General features: G+C 32.2%; 4 protein-coding genes across 6 annotated transcripts; 1 reads left to right on the top strand and 3 right to left on the bottom strand.

Moving 5' to 3' along the window:
* Positions 1-2219: 2219 nt before the first annotated feature.
* On the top strand, positions 2220-3978 carry LOC111456017 (uncharacterized isomerase BH0283-like). Its single transcript, XM_023097710.1, has 6 exons — positions 2220-2331; positions 2465-2677; positions 2760-3077; positions 3165-3332; positions 3590-3673; positions 3783-3978. Exons 1-6 carry the CDS (start codon positions 2299-2301, stop codon positions 3888-3890), a joined length of 924 nt encoding a protein of 307 aa, XP_022953478.1. The 5' UTR covers positions 2220-2298; the 3' UTR covers positions 3891-3978.
* A 398-nt stretch (positions 3979-4376) lies between these two features.
* On the bottom strand, positions 4377-11011 carry LOC111456016 (DNA repair helicase XPD). The gene is made up of 12 exons (XM_023097709.1): positions 10304-11011; positions 9753-10033; positions 9501-9583; positions 8993-9396; positions 8090-8283; positions 7783-7963; positions 7555-7679; positions 6301-6390; positions 5958-6036; positions 5797-5873; positions 5211-5319; positions 4377-4918 (listed from the first exon to the last, which is right to left on the bottom strand). The coding sequence occupies exons 1-12, from the start codon at positions 10835-10837 to the stop codon at positions 4799-4801; spliced, it is 2277 nt and encodes a 758-aa protein (XP_022953477.1). The 5' UTR covers positions 10838-11011; the 3' UTR covers positions 4377-4798.
* Positions 11012-11823: 812 nt separating this feature from the next.
* LOC111456309 lies at positions 11824-16092 on the bottom strand. Its single transcript, XM_023098138.1, has 7 exons — positions 15848-16092; positions 14243-14300; positions 13859-14164; positions 13740-13788; positions 13547-13641; positions 12907-13037; positions 11824-12152 (listed from the first exon to the last, which is right to left on the bottom strand). Exons 1-7 carry the CDS (start codon positions 16090-16092, stop codon positions 12095-12097), a joined length of 942 nt encoding a protein of 313 aa, XP_022953906.1. The 3' UTR covers positions 11824-12094.
* Positions 16093-16947: 855 nt separating this feature from the next.
* On the bottom strand, positions 16948-19817 carry LOC111456382. Of its 3 annotated transcripts, none has more exons than XM_023098223.1 (5): positions 19661-19817; positions 19404-19508; positions 19096-19249; positions 17425-17514; positions 16948-17181 (listed from the first exon to the last, which is right to left on the bottom strand). In XM_023098223.1, exons 1-5 carry the CDS (start codon positions 19739-19741, stop codon positions 17039-17041), a joined length of 573 nt encoding a protein of 190 aa, XP_022953991.1. In that variant the 5' UTR covers positions 19742-19817; the 3' UTR covers positions 16948-17038. The 3 variants fall into 3 exon arrangements, with proteins under 3 accessions (XP_022953991.1, XP_022953989.1, XP_022953990.1); XM_023098221.1 differs by having other exon boundaries at positions 19096-19294; positions 19661-19814; XM_023098222.1 differs by having other exon boundaries at positions 19096-19288; positions 19661-19808.
* Positions 19818-21739: the final 1922 nt, after the last annotated feature.

Below are 21739 nucleotides of genomic sequence, written 5' to 3'. Positions count from 1 at the left end.
CAATAAGCGTTTATCTCAGCTGATGCATAAATTACAGGAAGAAAATTGACTAACTTCGATATTATTCATTGGTATTTTCTGCTAGCATTATCATTTGTACTCGAGGTTGTTGCTTTTATTAGATAAACACGTGTTAATATACACATCTCATGTTAGAGTCGAAAAATGTGATCAAATAGAGTTCTAAAAAGAATTCTCATTTTGAGAAGAAAGTGCATTATACATATTTGGTTCTACCAAAAGGTGAGATATATTTGAATATCTAATTTATTAAAATATAAAATTTTATTTAAATCATAATTTTGTATGGATGTATAATTCAAATATATATGTTCTAATATACCCTAATTGTTTTAAAATTTAATGTATGCACAATAATTATATTTTTTTTCTTTTATATTTAATATATCTAATATATGAAATATTAATTTCAACATTTCTATTATATTTTTTTATTTTATATTTAAATATTAATTTGAATAATTTAATTTTTTTTTTACTCAATTCAATTATTAAATAATATTTATTAAATAATGAACCTAACTCAATTTAACCATAAATTTTTTGGGTCGGGTTGGATTATTAGTTTATTCAAATTTTTATTTTTAATAAAAGTAAAATATTAGTTTCAAAACATCTAAATTATTTGTTTTCAAACATTTAATTAAAAGCTTATTCGAATATACATTTTTAAAAATTAGGTTATAAAATAAATAGTTAAAAATTATTCTAGTGATTAGAGAATATAAATATATATATATGAAATTGAATAAAAATAAAAATAAATGTGTATATATAGCTCTATTGTAATAAAAAAATTATCACTTAAAATTAACAAAAAAAATTTAAATGCGTTGAACTTAATTTTATTTCAGAGTAACTCATGAACCAACTCAACGTATAAAAATTTTCATTTATTTAAACCTAATCCAAGGATTTCGGATCATTGAATTTTTTTTAAGGCCCCTCATTATATTTTTTGGTTATTTATAGTTTTAAAATATTTATTTTGGTATCCGTTCATTAAATTTTTTTTTATTTTAGTCCATATACTTTTCTCAAGGTTATTTTAATCTAGTTAAATAAAAAAAAGTTACCATTATATTGTATTAATCAAATTTGAACATATATTTTATTTGCAATATAATAAAAACTTTTTAATATAAATTTATAGTTAATGGTAAGAAATGAAGTGAATAAAATGTTATTTTAATATTCGAGTGAAAAAAATGAAAATGAAAGAAAGCGGTAACTTTTTAAAAGTGAAAGGAACAAAAAGATATGCTTCATAAATTATAAGGATTTAAACGAACCAAAGAAGAAGAACCAAAATATATATTACACGTTTTTTTTAAAGGTGGTGTGAAAAAAATATATATTATATTTTAAAATCCACAAATACACCAAAAATTATTGAACTTTTAGAATATCATGGCATATTATAGGTTGTGAAAATGCCTTTTTTTTTTTTTAATTAAATATAAATTAATAAAAATAACTCTGAAATTTCAAAAAATTTAATAATATTTTAAACTTTTAAAAAAATACTCTTAAAACTAAAAAAAAAAACCGTTGAAAAATATTATAACTATTTGTTTTGGATAAAAAAAAATAATTAAACTTTCAAACGTTTCATCAATACAAATAAACTTTAATGACCATTTAGCTATTCTGCAAAAATAAATTTCCTTTTTGATCCATTTACTTTTAGTTACAGTCATTTTGATTTTTACAATTTCAAAATATTTATTTTTGTTTTTGTATTTTTTTTTATTCATTTTAGTCTATATATTTTCATACTATCTAATTTCCTTTTTAAATGACCATCGAGTTTATTTATCAAATTTGGATATAAATTTTATATCCAATAAAAAAAAATTATATAAATTTATGCATTTTGAATAGAAATTTCATCCTAAAATTCGAGTGGAAAAGAACGAAAATGATGGAACAATGGTACACAAGAACAAATGCTTCAAAAAATAAAAAGATGAACAAGAGTAGAAGGAATAAATTTTTTTTTTTTAAGTAGAAAAATAAATAATAATAAAAAACATTCTGTTTATCTATTAATAGCAAGAATATTATTTTTTAAAAAAAAAAATTGAAAGTGAGATGTTTTTTAAATTAAAAAAAAATATTATTATTATTATTATTATTATTATTTATCAATAAAATTAAATGGATATTTCTATTTAAGAAATAATCAATTTTCTTCTCCATAAATAGAGGAGGAAGTGAGGAGATAAAATATACGAACAAAAAACTTGTTCTTCTTCTTCTCTCTCGCCTTCAACCATGGCTGCTAAACAAGCAATCAAATATTTTGTGGTATTTTACTTTAACCTCTCTTTCTTTTCTGTAGATTCTAAATTAAGAACTGATTTTTGAGCTTTGTAATTAAATAGGTTGATTCCTGTTGATTCTAAATAAGAATTGATCTTTGAGCTTTGTAATTAAATAGGTTGATGCGTTCGCTGATTCCCCTTTTAAGGGAAATCCAGCGGCTGTTTGTATATTAGAGGAGGAAAAAGAAGATGAATGGATGCAGGCTTTGGCTGCTGAGTTTAATATCTCAATAACGTGTTATTTGATTCGCATAAACGAGAAAGAACAAACCAATGATTCGTTGAAACCCTCTAAGTTTAGCCTCAGATGGTTCTCTCCGGTCACTGAGGTTTTCCTTTTCCCCTCTTTCGTTTCACTATCAACTATTTTGAACGTAATGCTCCGAGTACTGATTACACAAGTTTTTCCAGATTGAGATGTGTGGTCATGCAACACTAGCGGCAGCACACGCACTCTTCTCATATGGTTTAGTAAATTCAGACACTATCGAGTTTTCAACGCTTTTAGGAAATCTAACCACTAAAAGGGTTTCAGAGGTCAAGCCACTTCGAGTTCCAAACGTTCATAACAGTGAAGCACACGAAAGTTACCTTATTGAATTCGAATTTCCAACTATTCCATTGATCGAAGTCAATTCTGCTAATGCTTCTATAATCTCCAAAGCATTGAATGTTGATTCTATGATCGACATAAAGATGGTTGTCTCAAAGAATTTCGATAATTTCTTGGTAAAGCGCTTCATATTGCTCGTCCCTATCTTGATATCTACTTCATAATACAACAAGAACAATCACTACTTATACAACATTTTGCAGGTTGTTCTTCCTTCAGCAAAAGACGTAATAGATTTTGAACCAAATTTTGATGAGATAAAGAAGTGTCCCGGAAGTGGGATAATCATAACTGGAGCACCCTCTCCCTCGGCTGAGTCAAAATTTGATTTTTATACACGTATGTTCTGCCCAAAATCTGGGATCAATGAGGTATTAACTCTTCAAATTCTGTGTATGGTTGAGAGGAAGTCCCACGTTAACTAATTTAGGGAATGATCATAGATTTATAAGTAAGGAATACATCTCCATTGGTACGAGGCTTTTTGGGGAAGCCCAAAAGGAAAGCTACGAGAGCTTATGCTCAAAATGGACAATATCACACCATTGTGGAGGGTCATGATTCCTATCAGTGCCCCAAGACACCTCAAAACTACCACGTTCTTATATACCGTGTGTTGTGTGTCCAGGAAGCTGTATGTGGTCGGGCTCATTGTGCTTTGGCAGTCTACTGGGCCAAAAAGTTGGGAAAATCTGATTTTGTGGCATATATGGTACTCTCTGATTTTGTGGCTTATATGTGGCTTATATGGTACTCTCTCTCTCTCTCTCTCTCTCTAGCCAGTTCATTTAACTTTTCTTTCGTTCTTTCTGTATGGCTAGGCATCACCTAGAAGTGGAATACTGAACGTCCATCTAGACGAGCAGAAAGAAAACGTTCTGCTGCGAGGGAAAGCTATTACTATCACGGAAGGCGTTGTTTTAGTTTAACACTTCGGTGTTAGGCACCATTGTTCTGTATGTTCTTTCTACGAAGAACATTAAACTCTAAATAAATATTCTCTTGCACCATTCTACTTTTTCCAGCCTTCGAACTTGAGTGCTTTAAAAACTATTTAACTTACTGTAGACTAGAATAACGATGATTCTCCGACCTATTCAAAGTAAGTTAAATGGATATCTCTACATGCAACATAGTTCATGAATGCTAGAACCTATATGAAAAATGAATTTAATTGAACTCGATAGAATGTAACAAACCAAACCGAACCCAGTTTTATGAGTTAGTTTAGATTGGATTCACAACCTAGCAAAAGTTAGTTTGAGTTATAAAAATTTACGACCAAAACGATTAGAATGGGTTCAAAATATCAGAGTGAAGAACTCTTACTTGTAACTTCATTCCATCGATTCCCGAACTAGAAACTCTACTGCTTTGACCTGCTTTATTAGTTAAAAGTACCACAGGCATCAAAATGTTGGTAACAGGAACAAGCCCAGCCAAACAGCTAACGTTTGTATTAGGAAACTAAAGCAACCATGATCTTGAAAGATAAACAGAGTATAGTTAACCAAAAAATAGAATGAGTAACGCTGCAAGTTCAAAGAGAACAAGAGATCGTTTCTATATATATATACTACTATAAGTTACTTGATCAAAATTTCTTCTGGAGTTCTTCATTCAGAAAGGTTATCAGCCCTTTTCAATTCCACAACCAGGCATCATTCAAATTTGAGTTCTTTCCTCGTCGGCAGAATCCCGGAAGGGAATTTCTTTTTCAAACTATCGAACCAAATTGTCGGGCCGATGAATCAGACGAACTTGGTAAGTAGGATTCAAGATGAATGTAAAACAGCACTCTGAACTAAGAAAGAGTCCATTTGCAGTGTTAAGATTACTAATATAACATCTCATTCATGTTGGCTTCAGACATCTTTTCTAAGTCTTCTTGGGACAACAAGGTCTTTCTACCACTGCTCCCTGCCTTATCATAGGGTTGTGCCATCTTCCTAAGGAACTGCACCCACAGATTTTGGTTCGATTCGATTATTTTTTCGGTAACGTAGAAACTGAAAATACTCAGACATTCTTAATCATTTGGAAGCTAAGATCTTATAGAAGATGCATTTAAGATAATTAACCCAAACTTTGCTTCCAACTGCGAACTCAAAATGCCAAGAATTTGGCAACTTCAAATTATTCAGCATCCTTAGAACACGAATGAATTGATTTGAATGCCAAACATTTGTGGATGTGTATGATAGAAAATTTGTCAATATCTAGGACAAGGACGGTAACGAATTACAAACCTCCCGTGCTATGTGCAGTGCCATGTCTGTGCTCAAATTCAAGTGTGCATCACGTAAATGTGACAATATCCATCCAGGCAACTTAGAGCGCTTGTCATGACGGCTATACCTGCACAAAGGTAAAAAAAGATAAAATCTTGCAAAGACTACAAAAATTCACAGTTTCAAGACATTCTTTTTCAATATATTTTGTACTAATAAATTGCAAATATCATGGTGTTTTTTAAACACGTTCCAAATCCACGTGGTTTACAATTATCTTAAAAATCGATGATTGTTTCTTCAGCATTCTGTATAATTATTTTATTTATAAATTATCATTATTATAGATAGCTTTATTTATTCATGTACCAACCTCATTCATTTGATATCCTATATTGCACTTTAACTCACGTGGTTTACAACTTGGAAAGTTGAAAAGGTGCTGTACAGTTGAATCAGTATGAACAAACTCATACATTTAATTAAGATCCATGCGAACCAATGAATCAGTAACTTGTGATTTGTGAACTCTTGGAGTAATAACTGAAAATATGTTCTGTAAACGAGGAATTAATTGAAACTAGCTATGAAGTAAAAATCAAACCTTTTATCAGCAAATATCATCATCCCGTAGTCAGCCTTCGACCGGATAACTCGACCAACACATTGTGCAGCTTGTCTCTGTTCAAATTGTCAGAACCAATTATTTCCACCATACACCAAAAAGAGCTTCAACGGATAGTTAGAAGAGTAAGTTTCCCATACCAAAGCATCAAAAGTTAAAAAATCCCCTTCCTTAATTTGAAATGTCTCGCGTAAATACTCCAGCCGAGCAAGCAAAATTCTGAAAACAAAATCATTACATACACAGTCAGAAATAACCAAGTCTAACACAAAAAGAACCACACCATTATGGACAGCCTACCCACCCAAAAAGAAAGGAATACACTCAATTTTCAATTAAAAAATTTTCATCTGTTCTTGTGAGGATAAAAAAACCCCATGGTTTTGATAAGTCTAAATTTAGAAACAGAAAAATGGTTTACATTGATTAATCATATTTTTGCCCCACAGGCTTCTCATTAGAAAGTCACAAGATGAAACTCACTTGCTTAATGTGTACTGGAAAGGAACACCAAACATTATCACCAATCGTCCATAATGTCGATCAAAATCTATACCTTCGGCAACCTTCCCCCTGCATAAACATAGATCAATTCCAAATTACATTTGATCACTCCTCTTAATCTCCATCTCTATGAAGTTATTTAAAAGCTTTTTTCCCGAAGGAATACAATAATTTTAGAGATGGTATGAAATCAACAAAAGGAGAGGATAGTCTCCCAAGCAAGAAAGATTACAAACAATTATTCCATTTGGTACAAAGATCACATAAACCATAGATATTAAGTGAAAAAGAAATTTGCACGAAGAAAGGCCAACAAAAATTACATCAAAGATCTATGGGTTTTTTTATACCATTGAAGAACCTATTGTTTTATTTTATATAACCAAAATTCCAAAAAAATATCTAATAATTGTAGCCGGAACATCTTCATTTCTTTTTGAAACGGTGTCCAAGCAAAATGCTATCAAAAAATTATATTGACAAAGAGAAAATAAATAATCATTGTCTACACAGAACCTCTATTTAGCTATCTCTTCTCGATTCCCTTTCTTCTCCCAGCTTATGAAATATTATGAAATGTTTTGTAGAGGGCTCAAAGATTTGTTTTTGAGAGGAATGTGGGGGTGGGGGTTCTCCCCTATGTGCTTTGTTTCCACGTCTATACCACCTTTCAGATATGAAGTAACATTTGGTGACTTCTCCTGTCTTCCTCAAATTCCTCCTTTTCACTTTCCTTAGGCTTTTGTCGTCCGCTTTTTGATAGAGAGAGGACGAAAGCAATGGCCTTTTTTCTATCCTTCGTGGCCTATATGTGTGTGTTTGGGGAAGGACTTTAGAGTTTGGACTCCTAATCGTTTTGGGGACTTCTTATGCCATTCGTTTTTTAACACTTTATGAAACTCCTCTCCCTCATATTGCCTTGGCTTTCTCCTCTCCTTGGAAGATTAAATTCGCAAGGTCAAATTCACTACATATCGGGTTTTACATAGGAAAGTCAATACCTTGGGCCGAACTCCCTTCAAGGGCTTTCCCTCAAGGTTTTAAAACACGTCTACTACGGAGAGGTTTCCACACCCTTATAAGAAATGTTTCGTTCCCCTATCCAACCGATGTGGGATCTCACCATTGCACTTGTATGAAAGGGATAAGACAACCCCTTTTGAACCACACTATTCTGTTGACTAAAAAACAAAAGGAAAAAATAGGGGGAGCATTGACAGAGGAATAGGATACCTGGCTACGGAAAAAAATACAGCACCTCTCCCACAATCACAAGCCTTGCGGTAATTGTCAAGAGCCAGGGTAGTCTCCACCACATCTTGGGTCTCAATGAACACAAGTTTATGCTGCATTATTTCCTGAGGAAATGAGTTCAACCGTTTAGTTACGATCAGGGTGGATCATGTTAAGACTAATTCCCACTAAAAAGCTGTTACCAAGCCAAACATGAGTAATCGTCACCTTCAGTATGCCAGTTTCATTCCAACTATTTACAATCCCATCCATATATGAGTAACTGACGAAGAAACATACTATCCCATCAGGAACTGCTGAAACCATCTCGAGCAAGAGCCTACCGTAATTCCTTACCACACCAAGATCGCTTCTCATATCAAATTTAGTACTTACTGGAAGCTGGTCGCTATAGCAACAAAACAAACTATGTTCAGTATAGAAGATCCTACGTTTTACTAAAGAAGAATAATAATTAAACTTTAACAATAATATGTAGAACAAATGAGTAATGTATTTCAACAGAACCACACACCTGCCACGAGTGAGAACCATTGGGCATATGCAGTCTCTGGTCAGGGACATTGTAAAACTTCTGCTAACAACAGGATTAAAATTGAGCAAACGAGGGTAGAGATCAATTGGGCTCAGAGTACCAGATGTAATCACAACTGATTGAAATCGTTCAAACACAGGCTTAATAGCAAGTGAGGCATCATGACAGCTAAGCTGAGGAGAAAATAAGGAATATTTAATAAATAATTTAGTTTAAACAATGGAAATAATTACTGAAAAAAAACTATAAAGTTCAATTTTAGATTTCATTCAATGGCAACATGCACGAGCTAGGGGCTATGCAACTAGAGAACAAAGATAGATGCTTACTTCCTTAGGATTTCTTTTTACTTTTCTTCTTTATTTTGGATAGGAAACAATTTCATTGATTAAATAGAAGGTGCAAAAGGAGAGCTCATCCTTGGAGATTACAAAAAAACTTCTCCAACGGGATAAAAGTGGAAGAAAAAAAAAAACGGAGAAGACTCGAGCAATTCCCCAGAGGATCGTTCCTTATTTTGAAAGATTCTATGATTTTCTTTTCCCTCTCTTTTTTTCTTTTTTATTAGTACTTCTTCTGGAAAGTCTCGATATTGAAATAGGAGAAGAAGAGAGAGCATCCAGCCCAGAGAAAAGGAGTTGCAAAAGTTGTGTGTATTCTCCTAATATACGAAGCATCCGCACTTTAAGATCAGAACCGTATTTAGAGACAAAAATCAGGTACCAATCTGTGAAGGGTCCAACTTAAACACCTCTCTACCATCAAGGGATCATCTAAACTTAAGATCAAAACTTTTAGCATCCAAATTCCATACTACAAAAGGTATTCAAGTACACACACACACACACATATATATGAGAATTAAGGCAGATATAAACTAACCTGCAGTACAGGGTCAGGAATATGCGGCATTCTCTCATCAACAGGCTCAATTATAATTGAGAAACCTCGTGCATATGTCCCAACGAGTGTTGCAAAGTCACATATGGTCTGTATGTGCAAGAACTCATCAGTGTCGGTAATTTCAAGTGTCAGCATGAGGGAGTAGAGACGATCATAACAAAACTTCAGGGTTTTTTGGTCAATTCCAGCCTGAGAACCAATAGAGCTAACAAAAGTTACAAGCCCTTCCTTCTCAACATTTTCAGTGTCCAAACGTCCTTCAAGATACTGAACCAATCTCCGCAAAACATGTATAAAGTGTTCAGCTCGCCGTATATTTCCTGGCACAGCCTCCTTCAAAATATCATCTGGAAGAGCAGGGTTAGAGAGCCACGTATCTGAAACTGCATGACAAAATTAAAGAAAGTTAGGATATTATCCCAGGAAAAGATCATCCAAAAAGAAATCATGCAATCTTGTTACACTAATACAATAATGTAAAACATACTAGGTAGGTTTCCTCTTTGTGCCAAACCATCTACCAGCCTGTTATATTCCGCACGCAGTCTACCTGCATCAGTTTCCTTAAACCTTCCTACCATATCAAGGAAAATACTGATTAAATTTCAATTCAAAAGTAACAGAAACACCTAAACACCCAGACATTAATTTCTCAATAAGAACATTAAAAACAAATGAACCATGGCCCTTCTAGATATGTCATGAGATTAAGAGAAAGCAACTTAGCATCTGAATATACCTCTCGATCTCCTGACGCATCTTATTGAGATTTCTTCTGGCACCTTCAATAGTCTGCCTCCTCACACTAACACTAAGGGCTTCAATACACACGTTATCGATATTGTGCGCCTCATCAAACACTACAACAGATTCTCGCTGCATTTCCTTGGATATAATGCTAGCTACTTTGGGATCAAGCAAGTATTGATAACTATATACTACCACATTTGCAAACTGTACCATATGCCGTGCCAAGAAGTAAGGACACCAACCCTTCTTTGTCCCAAAAGCTCTCAGATCCTATAAATTCAGTGAGGAAATTGCAAGAATTAACTACTCAAGGCATAAATGATTTCCATCTATAAAAATGAATATTAGAGGAATTTTGTCAATATAACCTAGTAATGATTTAAGAAACAATTCGTCTTTACACTATAAAGGTAAAAGACTGCATAAGTGTTTTAATTACTTAGTATCTGCTACACAATTTAGGCCACCGTTGGTGATTAGGGGAAAAAAAAGATTGGGAATTCTAAATTTCGTGAGTCATAATCTCAATTCAACCAGTACCTGCAACGTATAAACCCCCGGCGGCAACACCGCACTGGAACCCGCCTTTTCATACTGCTCAAAGAACTCACAAGTGGGCACATTGGGATTTTCGGCCGCCATGGCCCTAACCCAACTCGCCGTCAGCTTGCGGCAACCAGCATCGACAGAATCCCGATTCTCCGAAGCCAAAACAGCCGGATTGACACACAGATTCTTCCTGGAAGAAAGCCCCACAGCCAAGATCTGAGCGCGAGGGCCAACCTGCTGAACCTGGTAATCATGGAGCAATCTGAGCTCGGCGAGGGTCTTCTCCATTTCGTGGACAGTGCGAGTGCAGTAGATGAGCTTGACGGGGTTTTGGGGCTTGGAGAGGACGTAGCTGGTGATGAGGGAAAGGAGGGCAATGGTTTTTCCAGTGCCTGTGGGCATTTCGAGAAGACAATGGCCCTTGGCGTCGAGAGCTCGCTTCAGCTCAAGCATGTAAGCGTACTGCTCGGGGTAAATGTGATCGTAAGGGAAGTAGACTGTGACATCCTCTAATTGAAACTTCATGATGCTTGCTCCGCCAGTGACGAGATTACGACAGAGAACCAGAGCCGCAGCGACGGCGACGGCGGCGGCAGAGAGATTTCAGAGGTCTGGCCGAGGGTGACTCTTTTATACGCGAACAGAGACTTTAGCCCGCACTTCACAAAGCCTCCGTCTCTTTCCCCCGATTTTCCCTTTTTTCTTTTCCGTATTAATGCAAATAAGATTTAACCTATTTCTTTTAACTGAAAATAAAATCCAAATTATTTACCTTTAAGTTTAAAGGAATAAAAAATCAAATTCATTCGGGAATTTTAATTTCAATTTACGAATAAATTTTACTTTCTACTCTCTAAATAGACTTTCTAGTGATTTAAAAAAAAAATTAAAAAAAAAACTGTATAACATATAAATATATTATAAAATATATTTCTAATATAAATTTAACAATTTGAGAAAAAAAAATTAATGTTAGAGTTTAATTTTTGTTAAAATTTGAGTTCGGAGTGATTTACTTTTAAGGCCAATTTTTTATTTTTTTTATTTTTTTTTTTTATAGTGTATTTTGAGAAATTTGTAAATGAAGCTATGGATAATCTAATCATATATTTTTCGTTCAATTATTTCACCTCATTTTCTCACTTCAAATATATCTTTTGTTCAGTCATATAATATATAATTTAACCGACTAAAAACATACCAGTTGAACTAGAGATGTCCATTTAAAGTATAGGACGAGACCCACAAGAAATAGGAGAGGGAGTAAAGAAAGATTCCTCTCTATCCTCAAGAAATAGGGGAGGGAGTAAAGAAAGATTCCTCCCATTAGCTAAATGGAGTCGGGTATAAGGATTATATGCCTTGACTCATCTTCATCCCAGCTCTCATCCAAATCCGAGAGAAAAACATGGGACAATTTTTTTGGTACAATAAATTGGAGGTGATAAAACTTTCAAAGTTATGTTGTAACCGATGAACTATGACCAAGTTAGACAAAGCACGGTTTGAGATTACAAAGCTTAGCACCTTTGGTAGTAAGAAGACTTAACCAAGATTCACCATTTTAATAGCTGAAGGACAATATAGAAGTTTACTTAAATCGCCACCATTGAAATTATAGCTAAAAGGATGTAAATCCAAGTCCAGATCACCTGGCTGCATATCGAAGCTAAAATCTCGAGGGTCAAGGATTTTTGGCCTACAAAATACAATTAGAAGCAATTCATTTGCAAGTTTACAGGTTAGTGTTTACTTGTATTGTAACTTTGTCAGTCGGCACTTTCAATCTTCATCAGATCTGTTGAATGCTATCCCCTTGATTGCATGTCGACATTGAAACCTGGAATTATGAATGAAGTATTGATATTGTTGCATAAAAGGATTAAAGCTCTTAATTTGGCACATACTTTCACCAAAACATGGTTTTTTTATATTTTTAGTTTAATGATCTCTAATGCCTTGTAAAGAAAAATATTAGTAAATGAGCATGGTTCTTAAAACTAAAAATGTCATCCAATGACTTGATATGAGTCTATGAGATTATATTGCTCTTAAACTAACTTTATTTCTTAACAATAGCACCCTCCTTTTATTGATGTCTGCAAAGCTAATCACTCAACGCACCATTTTAATACCTAACCTGACGTATTAAATGTCAATACTAATGTACTTAACCAATCATTTTTCTTGAACAATGAATGGAAATTTATTATAGACAACAAACTCTTCTTTCATTTATCTCCACAATAGTGCGATATTGTCTATTTTGAGCATAAACTCTCGTATTTTTGCTTTTGATTGCACTCAAGAGACTTCATATCAATAGAGAGAATTGTAACGTCCCAAGCCCATCACTAGCAGATATTGCCCTCTTTACGCTTTCTCTCAAGGTTTTTAAAACGTGTCACTTGAGAGAGGTTTCTACACCCTTATAAAAAATGTTTCGTTCTCCTCCCCCAACCAATGTAGGATCTCACAGAGGATCTCCTTCACTTATATATCTATGATTTTTCTTTTTTATCTAGCCAAGGTTAGACTTTGACCCATTACCAACACAATTCCATAATAATAACTGAATATTAAACATTCCATACCAGATTGAATCTTCTACTGAAGAGTTGGCCAAATCATCAGAGTTTCCAACTTGAAATTCACGATCAGGACCAGGATCATTCATCTGGTGGATTTGGGCTTTGCATTTAAATCGTAGTTTGAAGGGCTTTATCTGCATCAAAGATCTTTGTTTTATACGATATCAAATTGATTAACAGATTCCAATGCACCAAGAAAGATGCACGCAATGGTGCTTCATAGTCTGGACAATCAAGATGATCAACATCCTCTTATAACCTCAGATTATGCATTTGGATCAAACTGAAAGATCTAATGAGATTGATAAATGAAAAGTGATGTAGTATATTATTCTAAAACTGTCAAATTCTCATGGAACTAGATAATCTAATATGATTGGGAGATGCAGATACTGTAGGCAGTTGGCAAATAACTGTTTTTTGTCATAAATGGACATACTATATTCTTTTGTCAGAAAACTGGTTGGCATTCCAGTCCCTCAGCTAACTGACATTAAGAAGATTATCTTCACCATTAATAATTGATTTAACCGGAAACAAGATAAAGCACTCTTCAATAAAAGAGAGATAGATCACAGAACCTCCAAGATGATCTCATTAGTATCCTCATATGAAAATAAAAGCAAAAACGTCCAACGGTTACCTTTTTGCTATACCGGAATTCACGTTTTGGAATGAAGTGCAAGGGCAGATTGATAGAGGAAGGGGCCTTCACCAATAGAAACAACTTAGTAGGGCCTAGAAGAATATGTCATCAGTTCTTAATGAGAAAATTTCAAGGATGAGAATTCTTCTCCCAACTTGATCAATTTGCTTTAACGTGCACAACTGTGTACCTGGATATGAGGCAGACCCAGCATCCTTCGAGATTAATGTTCGAATAGCCTGCTATTAACAACAAAACTTGAATCAAATACTGAAAAAATTTAGGAAAAGTACTACAATTCACACGCACCTTTCTTGAAAGAACTTCTGCTGCTTTGTGCTTGACGAAGTAATCTGCACCTCTTACCACAACATTTTTATGTGAAAAGCACAGCTCATAAACATATTGCGGCCGCAGTGGGGTTGCTCCAAGAATTAATAGTACTTCCTGGACGTTTGAAGTCTCACTAATCAACGATTTGATGGCAGCTTGAAACCTAGAGACTGAATTCATTAACTTCTCCATTCTCTTAATTCCCTGTCTGACCTCCCTCATTCTGCCAGTATGCTTTCTTCGTGACGATGCTTTTAGTTCATTCTGTGCCAATTCACTTCCCTAAAAATAACCGTTCTTATGATCCTCAGATTGATGCAAAAAAGTGTAAAGGAAACTACCCTTTCTCAGTTAACATACCAGCTCTTTGTATTCTTCATGTAAGGTGTCAAATTCAATGCTCATGTCCTGTAGGATTCTGCACATAAGCCACCAGACATCAGTGCTTATGGTACAAGCATACTAAATAGATATCTCATACAATGTTAAATCCTTGTAAATAATATAATTCTAGTTTATAGCAAAATGGAGGAGGAGCCAGAGTAGGGGATGTATAAAATTTATGAACTTTTGGCTTCCTTGATATAAGTGATCTACTGAAGATTGAACCAGAAAACCAATGTCTACTGAAACTGAAAAGAGAAGTTTTTAACTAAGTGTACATGTACATTTAAAATGTAGATTACATTTCATTTCAAAGACTAAAAGGTGTTCTCGCATACTGATTTTCAGTCTCAAAATAACAAAGCTACGTGTCTAACACGACTCTCCACAATGGTATGATATTGTCCACTTGAGCATAAGCTCTCGTGGCTTTGCTTTGGGCTGAGACGTCCAAACGGCCTTAGCCCAATAGAGAGAGTATTCTTTGATTATAAACTCATGATCATTCCCTAAATTAGCCGATGTGGGACTTTCATCATCCAACACTACGTATGTTTGTTTCTTTAATGGGTGACCCTTTTCTCCACTGTTAAGGAGAATCATTAGTAGCGATTATTTTCTGTTCCGCTGGTCTGTTTCTGTTTAGTTAATTAGCTTCTGTTCATCTGGTTTGTTGTTGTAGTTACTTATGCTTGAACTAATCAGTCTTGTAATTAACAGTTGGCCTCTATATAAAGTCACTGACACAGTATTTTCAATACAAAAGAAACTATTTTAATTCTTTTAAAGCTTTCTCCAAGAGCTCTTTCTCAAGAACATATCATCCGCAATATTTACTTTATAAAGGTGTTCTTGCAAGGGCTTTTTGTAATACTAGGAAAGAAACAATCAAAAAACATTGCATTACAGGCCATACGACACTGATGCAAAAATCATAGAAGAGACACAAAACAGATAAAAAGAAGAACAAATTAAGCAATGTTAGGCAAAATAAATGTTCTGTTAGCCGACAACATTCATTCTTCTATTCATCATTTTTTGGGCACCGAGATTTGAACCTCGACCTGAAGGACACGTTAGCAGTTTTCTATTCACGATTCCATCCGAAACACATTTTTAAACGATCATCTCAGCAATTTACAAATCCTAAAACGAATCACTAATATTATATGACATTTGGAATAGATACAGGTTGAAAATTTCAACATACCAAAAATGAGCATTTAAATTTCCCAAATCTTACAGAGCGAAAGCCTCAGTAAATTTCGAATCGAACAAATCTCATTCCTCCTAGAATCCTTAATTTTCCTCCCCCGAACTCACAAGGCACAATTTCAAACAGAGTGACTGAAGTAATCAAGTCCAACCACGTGCATAAATCAGGCAGCAACTACAATCGACTCAAAACTTAACAAACCAAAAGTATCGATCATAGTCATATAATCGCCAAGGTTGGACCAAACGTAACATCGATCACACATTATCCATCGGGAATCGAACCTGAATGGATTTTGCCCCCGTTCCCAGCAGTTTCGAAGTTAACAAACGGAAAATACGTTGGAATTGGAAGGAGTAACTTACGAAGGGACTTGTTGGTGCATGTACAAGACAAAGGCGGAGACATCGTTGATGATATTGAACAGTATGGAGCTGTCGAAGTAATCGGCGGAGGATTCAATCTCCGTATACTCCATCTCTGAGGTACCTTCTCCCTCCATTCCGGCGAGAGAGAGAGAGAGAGAGGGAAAGGCTGTTTTGCGAGGGATGTGTTTGTATATTTGAATTGAAAAATGGGACGGGAAAAAGGAAGTAGAGGGAGGGAACATGATACGACACCGTTTTATACGTATATGTTTTTTAAAATAAAAATTATAAAAACAATATTTTTTTTATTTTTTCATCTTGAATTTCTTTCATTTAATATTGTGAAATCGAACTACACTAAAAATAATTAAAATAATTAAAATAATTAAAATATATATTTAGTGAGTAATTAAAGTTTTTTTTTATCAGTTATTAAAAGAAATTACATTTCAAGATATTTTAATTAATAATATTTATTCTATGTAGGTTGAAGTATATGTTTGTACTGGATAGAAACAATAATATAAAACAATTTAGAGTTATATTTCCTTAATTATAATATATATTGATATCATAAATAAAATTATTAATCAATTAATTCGTAATAAAATTAGTTAAATCATTCAATTAAATAATTTAATAAAATAGTAAAATATTTATTTTTATTATTATTATTTTTGTTGTTATTAACACCGATGTTCAATTCGGTTCTCTCCCGAGATTGTTATACCGCTCGTACACAGGACGGACAATTTTTTTAAATTTAAAACAAGTTTGTTTCTATTTCTAAATAATTCTAATTATCTTCAACTTTAATTATCTCGAGTATGAATATTCAACGTCTTTAGTACTCATATTTACAAGCTCAAGCTCAATCACGATAAAATAACGAGCTATCGAATTTTTTTTTTTCTGAAACAAACATCTAAAAGTCTATAGAGACTGCATATACATAACATTTGAAAAGAAAAATCGTCAATTTGAACATAGTTCAATGTGTAAATTATCGAATAATTATCTTAAAGGTCGATTGATCAATCTTTACACATCCAATTGAGCTAAAAAAAACTTTTAAAACGATTAAAAAAAAAAGAAAATGATAAAACGATATTTGATTCGTCGTAAAACTTTTACGAACACTGTAAAATGACATTATTGAAATGTACAAATATGTGAGTAATTTGGATATTAATAGGTCCATTCTTTTGGAAGGAATATCTCTTGGGATGAATGGGCTTGATTTCGGGACACGAATGAGCATTTTACATCTTTGCCCTTCTTATTTTTTACCATCGAGTTGCATTCTCTACCATTTTGATTAATTTTGGGATCTGTAATAAGTCGCACCAAATTATTTTTTGTTAATAACAATATTTAAATTAATTAAAAAAAATACTCTCAAAATTTCAACATTATCTCTAAAATATTACTAAATTTTCAATAATACCAAAAATACCCTTCTTAATAAAAACGGTTAATATTTTATTTAAAAAACATTCTTAAACTTTTAAAAGAGTTTCAAACGTACCATCTAGTTTACATGTAATAGGAATTTAGAAAATACATGAGCATACCTTTGCGGGGGGAAATTTGCAGTCCTAGTGCTTGCACATCGAGATTAAGAGCTTGAACAACACGAGCAGGGACCAGAACCATGGAGCAAGCTGCAAATAATTTTACCATTTTCAGTCTAAAATTAGGAATCTTATTATTTGTCCTTATACAATACGTCATAAAGTTTTAACAAATAATTATCTGATTAATTTATAACAAAAATTTTGTATTAGATTTTACCTTTGAAAAAATAAATAAATTAAACGTTTAGAAAATATTTAAATTTATGTGGTAATTTATAGGTAAATTAATAAAAATATCTCTAAACTTTTTAGATTCTCTAAAAAAAAAGTATATAAACTTTCAAAATTTCAACCATATTTAAACTTTAAAAAAAATAAAAAAATATATATAAAGAATTATGTTTAAAAACTTTAAAAATGTCTTTAAATTAAATAAATAAATAAAATAATCATACAATACTATATTTAAAAAATACCCACGAACTTTTAAAATTATTATTAACTCTCTTTACATTTATTTAAAAAATGTTAATTTTTTTTCCTCAATATATTGAGGAAAACAATTCATTGATACTTCATAGATTATTTTATTTATTATTATTTTTTTAATTTCATTAGTAGAGTATTTTTTTTAATTTTTTAAAAAATCTTAAAAGACGTTTTTTAAGTTTTTAAAAAAATTTAATGGTATTTTCTAAATAGTTTTAAAAGTTGAAAAGAGTATTTTAAAAATCATATTAAGTATTTTTGTAACATTTTTTATTATTATTTTTTTTAATTTAAGGGTATTTTGGAATTTTATCTAAATCCTTCAAAGGTATTTTAATTAATTTAATCCCTAACAAAACCTATTTTAAAAGCAATTTTCTAAACATGTCCTAAATCCTAAATCTATAAAATACATTAATATGACCTTATATAGTAAGAGTTTGTTGACATACATCTAATACAGAATCATTTTTATGGTAACTATTATTTCCACTCCTAATTACTTTAGTTTCGTAAACCACCCATATTATATTCTGATTTAATATTTATTAAGTATATATTCTTATTTAATACAATAGCAAACTAATATTAAATTTGAGACGGTATTAGATAAACACAAAGTATTATCTTAAAAGTAGTTGTTAACGACAACAAAAGAATAAGAATAATTCAAATAATACTCAATTTAGACCGAATATCAATCAAATTTCATAGTTCAACTTACTGGATAATCACATAAAATTTATTAGATAAACATAAAATTTTGTTTGGTCTATTATTGTAGAAGCCCAATTTTAAGACCGAATATCTAAATATTTATAAGGATTCATAATCAATTGAGAATTAGAGGTTCCTAAGATGACATTCAAAGAATATATATTATTATTTACAGTTAGTTGATTTTCATTTGATTATGACATGTAGTTCCCAGAATCTCATTTTTAATTCAATATGAACAATAAAATTCTAGTTATATTAATTAAAACGAGGAACCGAGAGGCAAATTCCTTTCTCTCTCTGTTTCTTCTTCCCCGTTTTTCCATTAATTGATTGAAAACAGAGAGAGAAGCAGAAACGGGTACGCACGAATACAGAATTCTTCCTTGTTTTTGTTTTTTCATTTTTTAATATCTCATTGGAATCATTATTGATTAATTAAAAGATTAATCGGAATCGTACCTGGCTTCTTGTTTGGTTGGTAATTGGTGCTGCCCGTTCCTCGAGGAAGAAAAACGCCGGTGCCTCCTAATTGCCGCCCGCAATCGAGGAAGATTGCTTGCATTCCATGTCCTCCAGCCGTCCAATTCGCCGCGGAAACCGCTGGTTTTTGCCTCTGGTGCGGCAGAGAAGAGACATTACTGAACTTCGATTTCTGATTCTAATTCAATTTCACCGTATCAAAAACAACAAAATCAAGAACATAAACGAAATCGTAACCTAGTGCGTGAAGAAATTAAAATCGCGATCAAACTGTAACAGTACCGTACCGATGAAAGGGCGAAATCAGAAGACGATAACAGAGGACGATCGTGGCGCCGTTGCCGCTGGAGGAAGTACGGTTGTTGTTTGTGGTGGTGTTGCCTCATATACACCTGATGATCATAAAAAAGAAGCGGCAAAGAAAATTTAACACGGAACTTAAAACTTTTCTCGGAAAATTTTGTTTTCCTGAGAAACAAACAGAAAACAGAACTGAAAAAGAAAATTAATCGAGTAATTAAGAGAAGTAGAAGTAGAGAAAAACCTTGATATCGCAAGCCTCGTCAAGAACTTGACTAGGAAGCCATGGCAATGCTTCTTCTACACGAAGTTCCTCGGCAGCCATGGAAGTGAAGTTTTTGTTTCTCTCTCTAGATTCAGAGACTTGATGAGAGAGAGCGAGAGAGAGCGAGAGAAAGTTGAGCTCCAATGTCTAACCTGTAACTCAACTAAATATATAGTTACGCGGAGAGGGAAGGGGGAGATTAAAGGAATAAAATAAAAAATGTAAAATAAATTAATTAAGCTCCCAAAAAATCATATTTCATATTTTTATTTACATAAAACCGTTACTTCTTTTCCACATTCAAACGCCGTCGTTTTTATTTCCTTTTTTGTTTTTAAACACGAGAGAAGTTTCACCTTCATTTGTGCACGTTTCCACACGTTCGCCTGTTAAATTACAAATTTAACCCTATAATTTTTTAAATTATATTAATATTTTATATAAATTCAATAATTAGAAATTAAAATATATTTCTTCTAAAATTGGTAATTAATGACTTATTAACCATACTTTAAACTTTGGTACTCATTATCTCAAATCAATAATCGTACTAATAAAAAAGTTACAAGTGATATCAATTATCATTGAGTTATGTTCATGTTGACACTTTAATTAATCACGTTTGAATTGGGTAAATAAACCATTATAACGACCAAATTTAAAATGTGAGGCACGAGAATTTAAACGTTCGATATTAATAAAATCAATACATGTCAATTACCGATAAGAAGGGTAGATGATAACCGAGAAATAAAAAAAAGGGCAAAATTGGAATTTAGAGAAAGAAGTAAGTAGGGGGAGTTGGGTTGGGCTAACCAACTCGGCATTGGCTTCACTTCCAAATATTTTACTATTTATTTTTCTTTCCAATTTAATTTAAATTTATGAAGAAGTCTTTTTTTCTAACCAACCAACCAAAATTTTTAACTTTTTTCCCATACCCATAAACGTAAATGTAACGCAAATAAAATATATTTTAAATAAAAAAATTTGAGTTTAAATTTCGAATTCTCAAATTAATATATATTATTTTTAACTATCATTATATTTCATTATAAAATATAAAAATAATAATAAGACTGAGATTTTAAATCTAAAATCAAGCATAATTTAATAATTAAATCCGGAATTATTTTATAGATTTTGAAGAATTAAATCACAAAAATTATTAAATTAAAACATTGGGTTATTTTAAATTATATTATTTTCTGAATTCTTAGCTATTGGTAAGCTAATATGTTTGTCTTGGTATCAAACGACACGTGGCAACTAGTAGTAGTTATAGGTTACCTAGATTGGGTTAGAGGATTAAGCATAAAGCTAAGTATATGGTAGAGTGGATTTGTTTGTTTGTTTGTATTTTTTTTTTTCAATTACAAATTGATCAATACAAAAGAAAAAAAAAACTAAATTACAAATTTTGTTTTTAAATTTGAGACATATCTAATTTACGGTTTTATTTTAGGATAATTTTTAATGTTAAACTCATGAAAGAGACCTGTCTTAGTTTGACTTTTGGCATTTTTTTCACGTTTTTGTGTTTATGTTTTGAAATTTTGAGAAATTCTTAAATTGAGTTGACTTTATGAAATTAAGTTATTTGATTAAAGAATATACTTTGGACAAAATAATAATAATAATAATAAAATAAAACTAAAAATTAGGTTGATGTTATGTTATGTTAGTTGAGGTTTGAGCTCAAAATTATTAAACCAAACCAAATAAAATTGGATTAGGTCAACCTTTTAACAGATGGGATTTGTTCATTTCTCGAAAAAGAAAGGAAAAAAAGAACAAAAGTTTTTGGAGTTCAAATAGTAGGTTGGAAGTGGATAAGAGGAACTAAACTAAATTTTATTTTGCTAGAGATGAGTATGATTTAAATGAAAAATAATATGGAAATATCGATATTATTCACAGTATTTTTTTTTGTCGTAATTTAAAATATATTTTATGTCTTTAAAATTCGTGTTTACGTTACTTTGATGCACTTTTTTTACCTTTGAATTATAGTAAATATTGATTGTTGTTCATGTTGGAAATAAAGGTCAAATAATT

Source organism: Cucurbita moschata, unplaced genomic scaffold, assembly GCF_002738365.1.
Source record: "Cucurbita moschata cultivar Rifu unplaced genomic scaffold, Cmos_1.0 Cmo_Scf00018, whole genome shotgun sequence".
In the NCBI taxonomy this organism is placed as follows: domain Eukaryota; kingdom Viridiplantae; phylum Streptophyta; class Magnoliopsida; order Cucurbitales; family Cucurbitaceae; genus Cucurbita; species Cucurbita moschata.
The sequence above is the reverse complement of the archived record's forward strand: the minus strand, read 5'-3'. Positions and strand labels throughout refer to the sequence as shown.